Source organism: Mustela putorius, unplaced genomic scaffold, assembly GCF_011764305.1.
Source record: "Mustela putorius furo isolate JIRA1106 unplaced genomic scaffold, ASM1176430v1.1 tig00000551_pilon_pilon_pilon, whole genome shotgun sequence".
In the NCBI taxonomy this organism is placed as follows: domain Eukaryota; kingdom Metazoa; phylum Chordata; class Mammalia; order Carnivora; family Mustelidae; genus Mustela; species Mustela putorius.
In genome coordinates, this window is record NW_025421412.1 from 91,420 (window position 1) to 107,456 (window position 16,037).

The 16,037-nt window shown below is 48.8% G+C and overlaps 2 protein-coding genes across 6 annotated transcripts; both read left to right on the top strand.

Annotated features, from left to right (window-relative positions):
* Positions 1-476: 476 nt before the first annotated feature.
* Positions 477-2,837, top strand: LOC123392394 (basic proline-rich protein-like). Its single transcript, XM_045081394.1, has 2 exons — positions 477-567; positions 649-2,837. The coding sequence occupies exons 1-2, from the start codon at positions 477-479 to the stop codon at positions 2,835-2,837; spliced, it is 2,280 nt and encodes a 759-aa protein (XP_044937329.1).
* Positions 1,604-15,223, top strand: CHAMP1 (chromosome alignment maintaining phosphoprotein 1). Of its 5 annotated transcripts, none has more exons than XM_045081224.1 (4): positions 1,604-1,704; positions 4,181-4,243; positions 6,701-6,802; positions 11,706-15,223. In XM_045081224.1, the coding sequence occupies exon 4, from the start codon at positions 11,760-11,762 to the stop codon at positions 14,202-14,204; it is 2,445 nt and encodes an 814-aa protein (XP_044937159.1). In that variant the 5' UTR covers positions 1,604-1,704; positions 4,181-4,243; positions 6,701-6,802; positions 11,706-11,759; the 3' UTR covers positions 14,205-15,223. The 5 variants fall into 5 exon arrangements, with proteins under 5 accessions (XP_044937159.1, XP_044937160.1, XP_044937157.1 ...); XM_045081225.1 differs by having other exon boundaries at positions 6,731-6,802; XM_045081222.1 differs by lacking the exon at positions 1,604-1,704 and adding an exon at positions 1,894-2,045.
* Positions 15,224-16,037: the final 814 nt, after the last annotated feature.

Below are 16,037 nucleotides of genomic sequence, written 5' to 3' on the forward strand. Positions count from 1 at the left end.
AACAGCCTGCTGGCCTCTGCAACCATTTACCTACAGGCTTGTAGTACACAGTCCCATCACCAGAGAGAGACACACTTCTCAGCAACACAGCAGGACGGGCCCACCCCAGGGAACCCACCCTTACAGGTACAGGTATCTTGGAAGTTCCAGCCGTCGGAACTAAGTCACAGAAACCATGCCCCAACTTCATAAAAGAGACCCGCATCCCACCAGCCAGATGCTGCAGATCACGGAGCAACTCCAGAGTGGACCCCAATCTGTCCTGTTCCTAGGGTTCCAGGGGGCACCGCATTCTCCCAGGACGCCACGCTCAGGACAAGACTTTTATTCCTCCCGTCAGTCCTGTGTGCAGGCTGCAGGGGGGCCCTACGACAGCCAACGCGGTCTGGAGCGCTCAGTCTCCCGCCGGCCCTGGCAGGCCTCTCCCTCGCTCCGCTACCGACTGCCAAGTGTCTGGCCACACCCGCCCCGAAGGCATGCCCTTCGGCTGCGCGAGGACACGCGGCGAACCGCAGGGCTCCCCGGTGAACCGCAGACCCAGCCCCTCCCCTTCTCCGTTCCAGGCCGGTTTGCACGCTGTTCCCGCTCAGCGACGGTCGCCGCGGATCCGTGACGCTAACCCTAACCGGGACGCCTCCGCTCCCTAAGTCCAGCCTCCGGGGCTGCCCCCTGCTCCCGCCGGCCCCGGACAGCGACTGCGGTGTTCCGGCTCCTCGCCCCGCGAGGGCACGTCCCCCGGCCGCAACCCAGCCGCAGCGGAGTATCGAGCGACCCTGGGGGCCTCCGGGGACTTCAGCCAGGTCTCAGCCGCGGTCTTCCCGGCAGCCCGGCCGCCCGCGGAGCCAGCGCACGATCACCGGGCTCCGCGGACGGGCCCCCACGAGCCAGGAGCAGCGCCGGCGCCGCCCCACGCTCCGCCTTCTCCGCGCCTCCAGGTCGGCGCCGCCCCCGTCACGACGCATCCCGGGGCCGCTCGGCCGGACGGCGCCCCGACGGCACAGCCAGGCAGCCGTCCCTCGCCGGCGGGCCTCGGGGAGCGCGACCGGAGGCCTCAGACGGGAAGCGGCCTCCCGAGCTCACGCCCGCCCGCGGCCAGGTCCCCGGGCCGCTCCCGCCGCCGCCGCTCAGGCCTTCGGAACGACGCGTCTCCCCGGCGGCCGCGGCACCCCGGGAGCAGCAAGCGAGCGGCCGGCGGCCGGAGCACGACGCGGGGCCCCAGAGGTCGGGACACGCCCCCCGCCCCGGCCCGGCAGCCCCGCTTCCCGCGCAGCATCGCCTCAGCCGGGCCGAGCCGCACCCGCACTCCGGTCCCCGCGGCCTCGGCCCCGCGGCCCCGCCCGCCCTTTCCATTCCGGGAAGGCGTCGGCGGCCTCGCGGGGAGAAGCCACACCCCGAGGCCTTCCCGGGACGGCGTCGGCTCACGGACAGCGAGGCCGGGCCGCGGCTCACGGCCGCAGCGGGACGACGCGGAAGCCGAGCGGCGGCCACACGCGCCGGCGCCGGCAAACGGGCGCCACCCGCTCCGCGCACAGAGCCCCGAAAGGCCCAGCGGCGCCGCCGCCGACGGAGCGGGGCGGCCTCCCAGCGGCGTCGGCCGCTCGTCCCCGGCGCGCACCGTCGGGGTCTGGAGCGCTTCCCGCGGCGCGGCCGGACGCGAGCTCCGCGAGCCCTGCGACCCGGCACTCGGCCCCGCTCGGCGCCCAGGTACCTCGGCGTGGGGGTGGGGGGAACCGGTCGCGTCACTTCCGGAGGCGGGGCGTGCCGCTCGACGCGCGAGCGTGCTTCCGGCAAAGCGGCGCCCGGCGATCGGCCACCGGATTGGGCCGCGCCGGAGGGCGCGGGACGCCAAAACCCGCTTCCCATCAGCCCCGCCGGCCCGTCCGGCGGCCGCGCGCACGCCCGCGCGCCCGCGCGCCCGCTGCCCGCGCCTGCGCCGCGCAGCCATTGTGGAGGCCGCCGTGCCGCCGGGCCTCGCGGAGCAGCCGGGGACCGCGAGCGCGGCTCCCGCCGTCCTTCCCGAGTGTGGACGCCGCCGCGGCCCACCGGTGAGGCGCGGGGCGCGCGGGCGGGCAGGGGCGTCGCGCGGGCCGGGGCGTCCCGCAGGCCCGGGCGTGCGGAGGCCCGCCCCGGGCGCGCACCGAGGAGCAGGCCTGCGCCGGGCCCGCCGCGGGGTGGGCCTCGGGGCGGGGGGCGAGCCGCGCGTCGTCGGCGGGAGGCGGGAGGCGCCGTGCGGGGCGCCGCGGGGAGGTCGGAGCTGGCTGCGCGAGGGGGGCGCTCGTTCCGCCTGCGTCCGGGACGGGGTTCTCGCTGCCCCGCGTCGGCGCGCGCTTTTGTCATTGTTGCTGCTCAGGAACGGGCCGGGCAGCCCGGAGGAGACCGACCCCGGAGCCGGCCCGGGGCTGCGTCCGGGTTACGGGAAGAGCTCCTGCGGCCAGCGACAGGAGCACCGGCTTGCAAACGGGTCTTCTCCGCCGAAGGCGTCCGATGGCCCGTGCGCACCGCGCAGGGCGCGCCGCAGCCGCGGAGCCCGGGAAGGAACGGCGGAGCGGGGCGCGGGGCTGGCGGCCGCGAAGAATGCGGCAGGAAAGGGGGTCGTGCTTCCTCCGACTTCAGCAGAGTTCGTGGGGTCCGGCGGCTCCGCTCCTGGGCTTCGACTCCGAAGGGCTGAGAGCAGGGACTCGGAGCGCTCGTTGTACGCCGGTGTGAGCAGCAGCTTTGTTCGAAGAGCGACGGAGGGAGTACTCCGAATGCGCATCCACAGACGGACGGGAAGGAAACTGGTGCACCGTGGCTGGGGGTCATCCTTACAAAGGAAAAGGATTCGGACGCCTGGGTGATGGCTCCGTTGGCTACTGCCTTCGGCTCAGGTCGTGATCCCAGAGCCCGGGCATCGAGTCTCGCATCGGGCTCCCAGCTCCGCAGCGGGGAAGGACCTTCTCCCCTCTCGTGCTCTCTCTCTCAAATAAATAAAATCATTAAAAAAGAAAAAAAAAAAAAGGAATACAATTCTTTTTTTTTTTTTAAGATTTTGTTTATTTATTTGACAGAGAGATCACAAGTAGACAGAGAGGCAGGCAGAGATGAGGAGGAAGCAGGCTCCCTGCTGAGCAGAGAGCCCGATGTGGGGCCCGATCCCAGGACCCTGAGATCATGACCTGAGTTGAAGGCAGAGGCTTAATCCACTGAGCCACCCAGGCGTCCCAAAAGGAATACAATTCTAATGCATGCTGTGCTATATATAGACGTTGGACGTGAAGTAAGCCAGAACACAGGACAAGTGTGTGATGCCATTCACTGGCACAGAACGGAATAGAGATTACCAGGGGCCGGTGGGAGGACGGGAATGGGGCGTTCTTGTTTAATGGGTACAGAATTTCTGTTTCTGGTGATGAGAAGTTCTGGAAATGGGTAATGGGGTTAGTTGTACAGCATTGTGATATACTGTACCACTCAATTGTGCATTTGAAAATTGTTAGAATGGTAAACTTTGAATTTTACCATAATTTTTTTTAAGATTTTATTTATTTATTTGACAGAGAGACACACAGGGAGAGAGGGAGCACAAGCAGGGGCAGTGGGAGAGGGAGAAACAGGCTTCCCGCAGAGCAGAGAGCCCAGTGTGGGGCTCGATCCCAGGACCTGGGCTGGAGCCAGGTCCTCGATCCCTGAGATCATGACCTGAGCTGAAGGCAGACGTTTAACAACTGAGCCACCCAGGCACCCCTATTTAACCATAATTGTAAAAATACATGGGGGGAGGCACCTGAGTGGCTCATCAGTTGAACCTCTGACTCTTGGTTTCTACTCAGGTCAGGATCTCGGGGTGGTGGGATCACTCAGGTCAGGATCTCGGGGTAGTGGGATCAAGCTCCACATCGGGTTCTGCGCTCAGTTCGGAGTCTCCTTGTCCCTCTCCTTTTCTCTCTCTCTCTCTTTCTCAAATGAATACGTAAAGTCTTAAAAGAGGGACGGGGTCAAAACCAGAGACAATAAGAAGACCTGTGTTTATGAGGGTCACAGGGACTTGTTCTGGCTGTGAAACTATTCTGTTCCATTGTGTGATGCTGGGTATGTGACACTGCATTTGTGGAAACCCATAGGCTTGTGCAACAGATAGAATGACCCCCTAATGGAATTCTGCACTGCAGTGAATAGTAATATATCGGTATTTCTTCATCAGTTGCAACAAACGTACTAACACAGGAGGTCGATAACGGGAGAAATCGTGCGCAGAGGAGGAAAGGTAAATAAACAGACAGACTTTCCTTTCAATATTTTCTTTAACCTAAAACTAAAAAATAAAGCTTACTGATTTTTAATTAAGTTTTAGTGGTAACGAGCAGTGCTAGTGGGTATATAGTAGTTGAACCCAGTTAGCCTTGAACATGCTATCCATACTAAGTCTTGTTTTTAAAAGCTAGAGCATCCGAGTTTTTAATGAAGACCAGGTGTTAGGCTTTAAGGAAGCTACTGAATAGGAGATAGGTGTGATGTGGTGATGGGCTGGCAAACCACTTAGAACTGTTTTTAGGGACAGCATATAGTCTGTAGAGGCAGAAGGTAGGATCAGAGAAACTGTTCTTAGTCTGGACTGTGTAGAGTTTACTTTTATATGTAGGCTTAGGAGCTCTGAAATTTAGTGGGGGGTGGGGAATGGTAGGATCTTAAAGCTGGGAGGAATCTCAGTGTCTAGCCTCTACCCAGGAGCCGAATTCTGGACTCATTGTTGCAGCGTGCCCGTGGGAAAGACCTCATGATGTTTCAGCAGAGATCCAGAATCAGGAAATCAGGATCTTCTGTGGCTTCCTCTGACCTAACTCTTGTGATCTCAGGCCCACTTTTCTCCATCAGCATCAGTTTTCTCAATTGTAAAGTGAAGAGTTTGGACTTGAGTCCCTTGAGGATTCTTTCAGTCCTGTACTGGCCATTGCCTTATAATTACAGAGGGCTCCTACCTGGCAAAGCAGCTCATTCTAGTCCATGATTGAGTAGTTTGTAAAACTTTATCTTGAGCTAGAATCTGTTTTCCTGCTAGTTTCCACTTGTTGTTCCTGGGACACATTACGTATTATCCACAATTCTTCCAATTTTGAAGTTGATCAGTTTCTGTACTCACAAAAGACATGTTTTTAAAGACTGACTGCCATCCTGGCTACTTTCTTTTGCATGTTGCTTAGTGTTACGAACTCAAAGTGTCCTTCCTGCCCAGAACTGGAGACAGTGGATCCAAATCTTTCCCGTGTAGACTGTGGAGTGCAGTTTTCTGTGGATTCATCTTCTTGATTTTGCCCATTATACTGCCTTGTCAAGGTCTTATAGATTCCAGTGCATTAGTTTAGTCAAGATAAAGTAGAAAGAACATAGATAATCTGGTCCTCGGTCAGAAGCTGATTATTTGCTTCATCCTGATCACTCTACTTAATGTCTAGGTTTGCATTTCCTCGGCTATGAATGAAGTTTTGAAGTAGGTGATCCCTGAAGTCTTTCTGCTTCAAATCCCAGTGATCTGAAAACTAGATGGTAGCTTAGGTCTCTCTGAGTTTTAAAATCCTGTGAATCTAAGGTCAGGTCTGCAGTCTTCATGATGGGATGTTTTAGAGGTAATGAACAGGTACTTTCTGAGCATATACCGTGGGCCAGGGATGTGCAAGGGTTGCAGGGATGAATGGGTAGCCCCTGCCCTCTAAGAGCCGGACTCTTAGAGTACCAAAGAGTGATGGCTGCACGGGGGGTGTGCACACAAAGAGGGTTGGGGACAGGGGGACGGAAGAGGGACGTGCAGAGAGCAGAGCGTGTGGGCCATTCTTTAAGAAGTAATTCTGCCTGAAGGGTGGAAAGACTTGCCGGAGGGCCGGGCGGCAAGATAGGGTGTGGTCCGGTCACGGCCAGACAGATGGTGAAGAGCTCCGCATGCTGTGATATTGGGGATACTTTGAGGAATTGTGGGTAGGCAAATGCCACTAAGCTTTTGTGTTTGGGACGTGGCTAGAAACTGTATGGAGTGGATTGCCAGGAAGGGAGACTGGAGGCGGGGAGTGCACAGCTATCAGAATGACCACAGGCTGAGGAATGTGCCGGAACTTACCAGCAGAAGTGTGTTGTGAGCTGTTACCTAGCTTGCTTGTGGCCAGTTTTCTTCCTTTCTCTTCAAATTAAAAACTTACCCAGACCCTGATACTTTCTCTTTGAAATCCACGTGTGAAGAGACTTGAGTCCTTGAGTCGTCACTGAAGCACCCCTCTCCTTCCTTGTTGCTTGAAGCCTTTTCCTCTGCCCTTTAGTCCTGTTGATTCTCTTGTCCCTTCCTCGCTGCCTGGTACTTTGCTGCCCTGCAGTGTAGTGTGGATAATGGACAGAACATCAGCTGTTCCTGTAGTCTGTGGTCACAGCAGCAGTCTGCTGAGTGCTGTCCTGTCAGCTGAAGTGAAATAGTGGGTTTGAGAGTGCTGCGGTTCTAGACAAGGACATTAATTCCATAGTAGGTTTTAAAGCAGAGTTAGATGTGCTTGGTATCATGGGTAGGATCCGTGGTCATCTTTGGTGGTATTTCATTAAGCAAGTGGATTGGATCCCTGCCGCTGTCGGGGGGAGCAGAACAATGAGAGAAATAGGCAGAATTCTTCTGCAGGCTACAGATTAGCACAGTGTAGTTTTGGTTACACTTCCTTTATTTATTTATTTATTTATTTATTTTTCCCAGGTCCAACTCATCCTTGTCTGTTTTCTGTAGTTCACTCAGAAGCCATGTAGACTTGCCTGCCCTTGGAAGACATACTCTTAAGACTTCTAGGAAGATAAGCTGGTAAGTCTGCCAGAGAAAAGCCTGCAGATCTTTATCTCTTTCCTGCTCTGGATGTATTTGTCCTGGATTTAGTGTTATTCTTTTTTTTTTTCTTTTAAGATTTTTATTTATTTATTTGACAGAGATCACAAGTAGGCAGAGAAGCAGGCAGAGAGAGAAGGGGAAGCAGGCTCCCTGCTGAGCAGAGAGCCCGATGTGGGGCTTGATCCCAGGAACCTGAGACCATGACCTGAGCCAGAGGCAGAGGCCTAACCCACTGAGCCACCCAGGCGCCCCTATAGTGTTACTCTAACAATTTTCCATATGTTTTTGTTTGCCTTTTAACATTTAGGAGAATATTTTTAAGATGTGAACATTTTTTTAAAGTGCTTATACTGAAGGAAGATGCATGCACTCCTACATAGTAGTAGATGAATGTGTACTAGATACGCACATAGATAATAGAGTTCGGGGTTTGAGAAGTGGATTTTGTACAATTCCTGTTTTTGTTTTTGTTTTAAGTAAGAGGTTATTAGGGTATGATAATGAGGCCTGGGAGCAGGCAGGTTTGGGTAGACCGGCCAGAAGAGGTGATGGTAGGAAGAGGAAATAGGCAGGGACAGGTGGAAGAGATGGGAGCACTGAAGTCTGAGGAGTCGTGGGGTTTAACACAGACCAGAGGGAACAGGATGGTTGAGGAACTGACTGAGTGGCACTGGATGAAGGGGTGAGAAAGCTGATGATTGAACAAACAGTAATTAAGAACAAAAGGAGTCCGTCCGATCTGAGAAGCTGGGGTAGCTGGAGGCTGCAGGAGGCAAAAGCAGCAGGGATTAGCCCAAGTGATATTCATCAAAGATAGAGTAATTTACAGGAGCAGCTGTAAAATGTAGGGTTAGTGTAGAATTTCCAGAGAGGCAAGAAGCAGATACAGCCAATGGAAAGTAGAAATAGGGAGAAACAGGGTAGAGCTTTGCCTGTAGAAAGGCACCGGAACACTTGGGCAGCCGTCGGGATAGAGGGTGTGGTGAAGAGGAGACCAGCTCTCGACTTGTTGCACTTCTAGAGAGGTCAACTTTTCATTGGGTAAGTTTGCCAGAAACACTTTTTAAAACCTTCCTGATGGTCGAATAGTGTGCCCAGTAATTTCTGTGGGAATAAAAGAAACTGCTTTACTCTTACAGTTCGTAATCTGATTCCTATATTGTGCTTACTGGGCTTATTGATGACCCTCTATTTTATGAGTTAGTATCGGTAAAAAGTTGATGAGTTAACATACAGGAAATGAAAAAAGTTGTTTTGTTGATGGGACTTTAAATCAGGCAAAGTGAGGAAAGAGGTCACTAAGTAAAAATATTTTCTCCTACTGTAACACCAATTTGTTTCTTTCTTTTTAAGATTTTATTTATTTGGCAGAGAGAGAGGACAAACAGGGGAACAGCAGGGAGAAGTAGACTCCTGCTGAACAGAGAGCCCAACCTGGACCCTGGGATCATGACCTGAGCCGAAGGCAGCCACTTAAGTGGCTCGACTGAGCCACTCAAGTGCCCCTGTACCCCACTTTCTTGAGAAGGTGGGGAAAGTCTCCATAGTTAGCAGTTCATTTAAGCTTAAGAAACTCAAATCATGAAAGTACAAAGCCTCGCTTCCTGTAGTGAGTAGGACTTGAGTGTATTTCAGATGAGATACTGCGTGTTGGTCAGCCCGAACTTTACCATGGTCATTGTGGAATATTTACTTACCAGAAAGTAAAGTATTTGTTAGATGCTACCCTTGTGGTTTCTAGTTTAATAATCATAGCTGACACTGAGGGCTCACCACCAGATACTGTTCTAAATATGCTACAGAACCATTGGAGAGTCCAGGAAACTGAAGCATAGAAAGATTCAGCAACTTAACAAAGCCATCGAGTGAAACAGGACTCACTCAAACCCAGCAAGCATGAGGTCTTAACCTCTGTGTTATAATATATTTGATGTAGGGCATATTGTAATATAATGGTGTGCTTTAATATCTGATGTCCACCTTATTTAATAGGAACATCCCTGGACTATTCATTATGGCCACTTATGGCCAGATGGGGTTATTGAGATATTGCAGCCTTTTCTTTTAACATTCTTCTAGTTCTATGAGACATTGGGCCTGAGGGGCGTCATTAACCTACATGTTCTTTCTACACCTTTTCCTCACTATGTTTGTTAGCTGAAGATTCTTTTCAGAGATTTTTCTTCGGTACTAAGTGACCATGTTCTTTTTTTAGTCTGTATAGCCCTAAAAACAATTTTCTAAAAGCCAGGATGGCTGCAGGGTAATTCAGAAGGGTCTACTACTTTCTGAAAAGCACTTGTTTCCTCAACTGTTTTCTCACCTTTTTAAATTTAGACCGCACCCCCAAAATGCAAATGAAACACCAGTGATATGGGTGATAGAAAACAGTGTCAATAATAACATTTTAAAAACAAGTTATCAAAATTAGAAATGTTAAATTTTTTAAGTTAATATTTTTGAAATTATTAAAGCGGGAGCCACTGAATATAGATAAGTGTCTCTAGTCTTTACTGTATTTTGAGGAGCAGTTATGTGGAAGGAACACGTTTTAACCTTGTAATTACTATTAGCACAGAAAACAGTGTCTGCTTTGGTGGTAGCTGATACTTTTGGTAAAGGATAGGACATAATTTAATGAGGAAGGACTTTGTGATTCATTCACTTGGATAAACTCACTGTGTATGTCACAGAATCTCCTTTAGCACTTGTTGAGTTTTCATGTTGAGGGGAGCATACCAGATGGAACCGGTAGAGAATCGAAGGGAGTCCGAGGTGCCTGGCTGGCTCAGTTGGAAGAGTGTGAGCCCCATGTTGAGTTGAGTTGAGCCCCATGTCGGGGATAGAGATTGCCTAAAAAAAATTTAAAAATAAAACAGAGTCCAGAATGGATTTCTAAACACAAAATTTAGTAATGCTAAAGGGAACATTACAGATCAGTGAGAAAAAAAGTTGCAGAGACAACTGAACTATCCATTTGGAGTGGAAAAAAATAGGCTGAATCCCTGTCTCTTTTTACCAGATAGAGTAAAAATACAAATATAAAGAGGTACCTGGGCAGCTCAGTTGGTTAAGCGTCGGACTCTTGGTTTCAGCTCAGGGCATGATCCCAAGGCTGTGAGATTGAGCCCCAAGTGGAGCTCTGCCACCCAGGGCATGGAGCCTGTTTAAAGATCTCTTTCCCTCTGCCCCTCCCCCCAAAAAAGTACAGATATAAAAAGAATGAAATCCTCAAAATCATAGGAAAAAAATATTGACTGCTTTAAAAAGTAATGGAGCGGGAAAGCATAATATATAACCGTCATAAGGAAAATACCTTTTAAGTTTCTAATTTTTACATAAACTAGCTGTGTGTGGAAAAAAAGCACATATATATGTACACATACATACCATAAAGTCAAGAGACATGATAAACTAGGAAAATACTTACAGTAAAGGGATAATTTCTTTTATGCAGACTATTTACAGATAAGTAAATGGACAAGGCACATCCTACAAAAGAAATACACAACGGCTAATAAACAAGGGAAAATGTTCACTCTTATTAAAGAAAAGCACCTTAAAATAATGCTGCAACTCCAGCTTTTACTTAGAAGTTTAATAATGCTCAGTATTGATGAGGGAGTTGGGGAATTATCCCTGGTATATACACTGTTGCTTGGTATGTACTTCTTGAGAGTTTTATGAAATGTGTCGATTTTAAATTAAATCACCTTTGAACCAGGTAATTCACTTCTAGGAATTTTCCTTCAGAAATACCCCCAATTCAGGATACGCAAGGAAATTTAGTGCTTATTCTCTATATAAGTAGAAACATACAAACTTGGCCTCCTTTGGTTTCTAGAATCTCTGAAACCTTCTCCTCGCCCTGAAGCCTCAGGAGCCTGGTCTTCTTTCTCCAGAGCCACTTTCTCTTCCTGAAATGAAAGCAGTGTGTTTAATATCTCATTCGTGTAGGATGTGTTTGTGCAAGATTGTGTATGCATAGAACAAGTGATACTGTGTAAATACGTTGTTCTGCATAAATGACTACATTTTTAACTATGAGCTCCTGTACTTTCCACCACCCTCGAAGACTTGCTAACCCTAACCCTAACTTCTAATACTGGCAGGCAGGCTCCTGCCTCAAGGGTGTCATCCATCCGAATTGCCCTTTGCCAGACAAACTGCCTTTACATCATTCCAGATCTAGGCTTGAGCGTCTTTCCTTGAGAGCCATCTGTGCACATGTGGCTAAGCACCATAGTATAAGACCTCTCTTTAAACCCATGTGCCTAGAAAAACAGGGCACAGAAAATAGTTCATTTATTAAATGAATAAATAAAATACTTGATATTAGGATGGATAAAACATTACAAAATGTGTTGATATTTTTAAAAAGTCATCTTTTCATGTTTTAGTTTTAGTTTAACAAATGCTCTCTGAAGTGGAGCTAGTTCCTTGCTCAGCCTTAAATTGCCTACCGTTAATTTCGGTGTTGGCTAAGCTTTATATGCTGACAGCTACCTTGTTGATTCTGGGGTTCAGAGTCAAGATGTAAGGCACATGGTAGGTGATTCTGGGGTCAGGCTTGGGTCACCGTTATAACCTGGGTGAGGCATCTCTCTGAACCTGTTTCTTCATCTACAAATAAAAATAATACTGAGTCATGATTTTAGGAGGATTACATGAGGTGATACCTCTAAAAGTCACAGTTCCTGGATCTCAGTTAAAGGTTAGTTCCATGTTTCCTTTCTCTTCAAAATCTTTATTGAGGTATCTGATAAATACACATGCTATTCCAGACTTAAAATTATGCAGTTACAGAAGGGATAGAGAACAGTGTTTTTTTTTTCAAAGTTGTATTCCCTGAAAATAATTTATTTCTGCTTTATTGCAGTACTGTTGAAAGGTTTTACAGAAGATAATCGCGTGTGTTGTGACAGAAAGAGAAATGGAAGTATTCCAGGAAATCCGTAAACCACCATCACGCTTGGAGTGCGACCACTGCAGTTTCCGAGGCGCAGATTATGAAAATGTGCAGATCCACATGGGCACCGCCCATCCAGAATTTTGTGATGAAATGGATGCTGGTGGGTTGGGTAAAATGATATTTTACCAGAAAAGTGCAAAGCTGTTCCACTGCCATAAGTGCTTCTTCACCAGCAAGATGTACTCCAATGTGTACTATCACATCACCTCTAAACATGCAGGCCCAGAGAAGAGGAATGAGAAACCAAAAAATCAGCTACACAAAGAAACAGATCCTGGGAAAAGCCCTCCTCTTTCGGAACACCAGAAAACACCCTCTAATTCAGAACTCCCAAAACCCATACCTGCCCTTTCCATAGAAACACAGAAACTTGGCCCAATTTTATCTCCAGAATCCCCAAAACCTACACCTCTCACTTCCCTGGAGCCTCAGAAGCCTGGCGCTGTTGTTTCTCCTGAGCCACAGACACCTTCTCTTCCTTCTCCTGAGCCTCCAAAATCTTCCTCTGTTTCTTCTCCTGAACTTCCAAAATCAGTCCCTGTTGTTTCTGAGTCTCAGAAACCAGTCCCTATTCCTTCTCCAGAACCACAGAAACTTGCCCCTATATCTCCTGAGCCAGTAAAGGCCTCTCTTACTAAACCCCAGAAACACTCCCATTTCCCAGAAACGCTGGGCCCACCTTCAGGCTCATCTCCAGAGTCACCAGTTTTGGCTGCTTCCCCTGACCCTTGGGGTCCATCCCCGACTGCATCTCCAGAGTCTCGGAAACCAGCCCGGACTATCTCCCCTGAGCCAAGGAAGCCATCCCCATCGGAGTCTCCGGAACCTTGGAAGCCATTCCCTGCTGTCTCTCCAGAACCCAGAAGACCAGCCCCAGCTGTGTCACCAGGTTCTTGGAAGCCAGGGCCACCTGGATCCCCAAGGTCTTGGAAATCCAGTCCTTCAGCATCATCAGGACCATGGAAGCCAGCTAAACCTGCTCCATCTGTGTCTCCTGGTCCTTGGAAGCCGATTCCTTCTATCTCACCTGGACCATGGAAACCAGCTTCCTCTGTGTCCCCTGCATCCTGGAAGTCTTCGTCAGTCTCACCGGGCTCCTGGAAGTCTCCCCCTGGGTCTCCTGAGTCGTGGAAGTCTGGCCCTCCAGAACTCCGAAAAACAGCTCCCACCCTGTCACCTGAACATTGGAAGGCAGTTCCCTCGGTGTCCCCTGAGCTTCGCAAAGCAGGACCGCCCTTGTCTCCTGAGCTTCGCAAACCAGGCCCACCATTGTCCCCAGAGATCCGCAGTCCAGCGGGATCTCCAGAGCTCAGAAAACCTTCAGGATCTCCAGAGCTTTGGAAGCTTTCTTCTGATCAGCGAAAAACTTCCCCTGCTTCACTTGATTTTCCCGAGTCCCAGAAAAGTTCCCGTGGTGGTTCCCCTGACCTCTGGAAGTCTTCCTTCTTTATTGAACCTCGGAAACCTTCTGGACCATCTGAGTCCCCTAAGGCAACCTCCGATATATGGAAACCTGTTCTCTCTCTTGATACCGAACCTAGAAAACCCACCCTGTTTTCTGAGCCCAGCAAAACAGCCCCTCCAGCATCTCCTGAACCACGAAAACGTGCTCTTTTTCCCGAGCCCCGGAAACACACCCTTTTCCCTGAACTTCCCAAATCTGCTCTCTTCTCAGAATCTCAGAAGGGAGTGGAGCTTGGTGATGAACTACAGACAGATGCCATAGATGATCAAAAGTGTGATATTTTGGTTCAGGAAGAACTACTAGCTACACCTAAGAAACTCTTAGATTCTGACACCTTATTTCCTTCCTCAAAGAAGCTCAAGAGGGACAACCAAGAGAACTCAGATGCTGAGCTGAGCAGCAGTGAGTATATAAAAGCAGATTTAGATGTGCTAGACAGCAAGGGCCAAGAATCAAGCAGTGATCAAGAACAGGTTGATGTAGAATCTATTGATTTTAGTAAAGAGAACAAAATGGACATGACTAGTCCAGAGCAGTCCAAAAATGTCTTACAATTTACTGAAGAGAAAGAGGCTTTTATCTCTGAGGAAGAGATTGCAAAGTATATGAAGCGTGGAAAAGGAAAGTATTACTGTAAAATTTGTTGCTGTCGAGCTATGAAAAAAGGTGCAGTTTTGCACCATTTGGTTAATAAGCATAATGTTCATAGCCCTTACAAATGTACAATTTGTGGAAAGGCTTTCCTTTTGGAATCTCTCCTTAAAAATCATGTAGCAGCCCACGGGCAGAGTTTACTTAAATGTCCACGTTGTAATTTTGAATCAAATTTCCCAAGAGGCTTTAAGAAACATTTAACTCACTGTCAAAGCCGGCATAATGAGGAGGCAAATAAAAAGCTGATGGAAGCTCTTGAACAGCCACTGGAGGAGCAGCCGATTTGATTTTTACACATGGTGTGGGTATGTGATCTACAGTTTTGTTTGTTGAAACTGTGTAAAGCATAGTTAGATAGCATAGTTGGACCAGTAGTTGTTGATGTGTATGCTGTACTGTGCTTAATTGTCTCAGTAGTACTACAGAGAATGAACATTTTGGGTTTTTCTTTTTCATGTCTCTGTGGCTATCTTGTAAGTCAATAAATTTGTAACTTTATTCCAATGGATAAAATTTCTCTAATTTCTTTTGAATATATTTGAATCCTATGAAGATGTCGGAGGCCCACTTACCAAGAGCAAGTTGTACTCAATTTAAAACATCTAGTCAAAGTGTATCTTTTTGTGAAACTAACTTCAGACAGTGGAAATTATTAGTTGGAATGTTTGAGAATTAGGCATGAAAAATTTGAGAAATTTTTTTCTCTTCAATATATTTTCAGATCTTAAGTTCCTTTTTGATCATATAAAGTTAGTTTATAAATCTTGAGCAGTTCTAGGTGTTTATTAGCTTTTATGTCATGGAAAATTGGAGTCTCAGGGTTGCTGATTTTCTGCTAAAAGAGATGTTGAGTAAGTTTAAGAAGATTTGTGGCTTTCTCTAGGAAACTGGGAAAGATGAGTGTGACTTAGGTCCTGTCCTTAGTTGTTCCTTCTGAGTCTTCCATTCTGCACCGCCGTCCCCCGTGCCACCCCACTCCCGGGTCTGTCTCTTTGCTTCCCTGTGAGCTCATACCAACAGATGGTCCTTAACTGCCAAACCTGTCGGAACTGCACTTCCTGCTCCTGGGCCTAACACGCCTTCTAGGTGGGGTTCAGACCTAGTAATGAGTAGGACCTGAGAGTCTTCCAGATTCACAGTAGAAACTTTTGTAAGGAGACATTTCTGTTTGAGAGTATGTCGATTGTATGTTTTCCACAGTTGTTGCCGTAAATACCTTGTGCCTGTTTGTGGATCATTTTGTTCTAAAATATTTTGTCAAATGTGTATCAACCAAATTAAAACAAAGGCTTTCATGTCAGCAGCACCCTTATGTGTGTGTTTTCTTTTGTGTAATTTTCCTTGTGTGATACCGAGAGCCCATGATTCTCCCCCTGTTCTCAGCATGCTAATTTTCCCATCTGGAGCAGCAGTTTCTAAGCTGTGTTTTCTCAGCTCTGTGGTCGGGTACATGAGGGAAACACTACATTTTGTGAGAGATCCACATCCTGGCTGACTGGTAAAACCCATGTGAAGCATTCAGTGCCATGAGGGTTCTCCTACGCAGCCAAGGGCTGAGAGACTGCCTTTAATGAAGCTGTTCCCAGACATTTTTGAACAGCAAGCACTTTTTTTCATAACATCCAAATTAATATGCCAATTGAGAAGACACTGTGTTTATAGAATCCTGGGAAGATGTTGGTGTTTATAGATTCCTGGGAGGATGTTACAAGCTCCAGGCCGCACCTCTTTGGTGAGTAGTTGATGTCAGTTTACATTGGGCCCCTTGAGAAAAACCTTCCAGTACTGGAGTTGCCTTCTAGGCCAACAAGAAGGATAAGTCAGATTCCTTGGATAAGACGGTGGTCTTGTTCTCACCTAAACTGACTCAAAATGAGGACTGGAAAAGACAAAGGTGTGCAGCACCCAGAAACCCTTTGGAGGCCTTCGGTCTCAAACCAGCTGTTAAGTGTAACAGATTGTTTTCCTTAGGACTTTGCACTTCTGGTGCAAACTTCTCACAGAATCCTTCCTAGACCTTTGCTCAAGGTGGAGCCAACCAGATCCCAGATGACTTGCCATCTACTGTGGGTTTTTCATAATCTAGAAAATACTATGCTAGAGTAGGAGATGGATGAATA

Coding starts and splice junctions, on each gene's coding strand:
- LOC123392394 (XM_045081394.1), top strand. CDS start 477: ATGCCCTTCGGCTGCGCGAGGACACGCGGCGAACCGCAGGGCTCCCCG. Junction 568..648: donor CCCTTCTCCGTTCCAGGCCG/GTTTGCACGCTG, acceptor CCGCTCCCTAAG/TCCAGCCTCCGGGGCTGCCC.
- CHAMP1 (XM_045081224.1), top strand. CDS start 11,760: ATGGAAGTATTCCAGGAAATCCGTAAACCACCATCACGCTTGGAGTGC.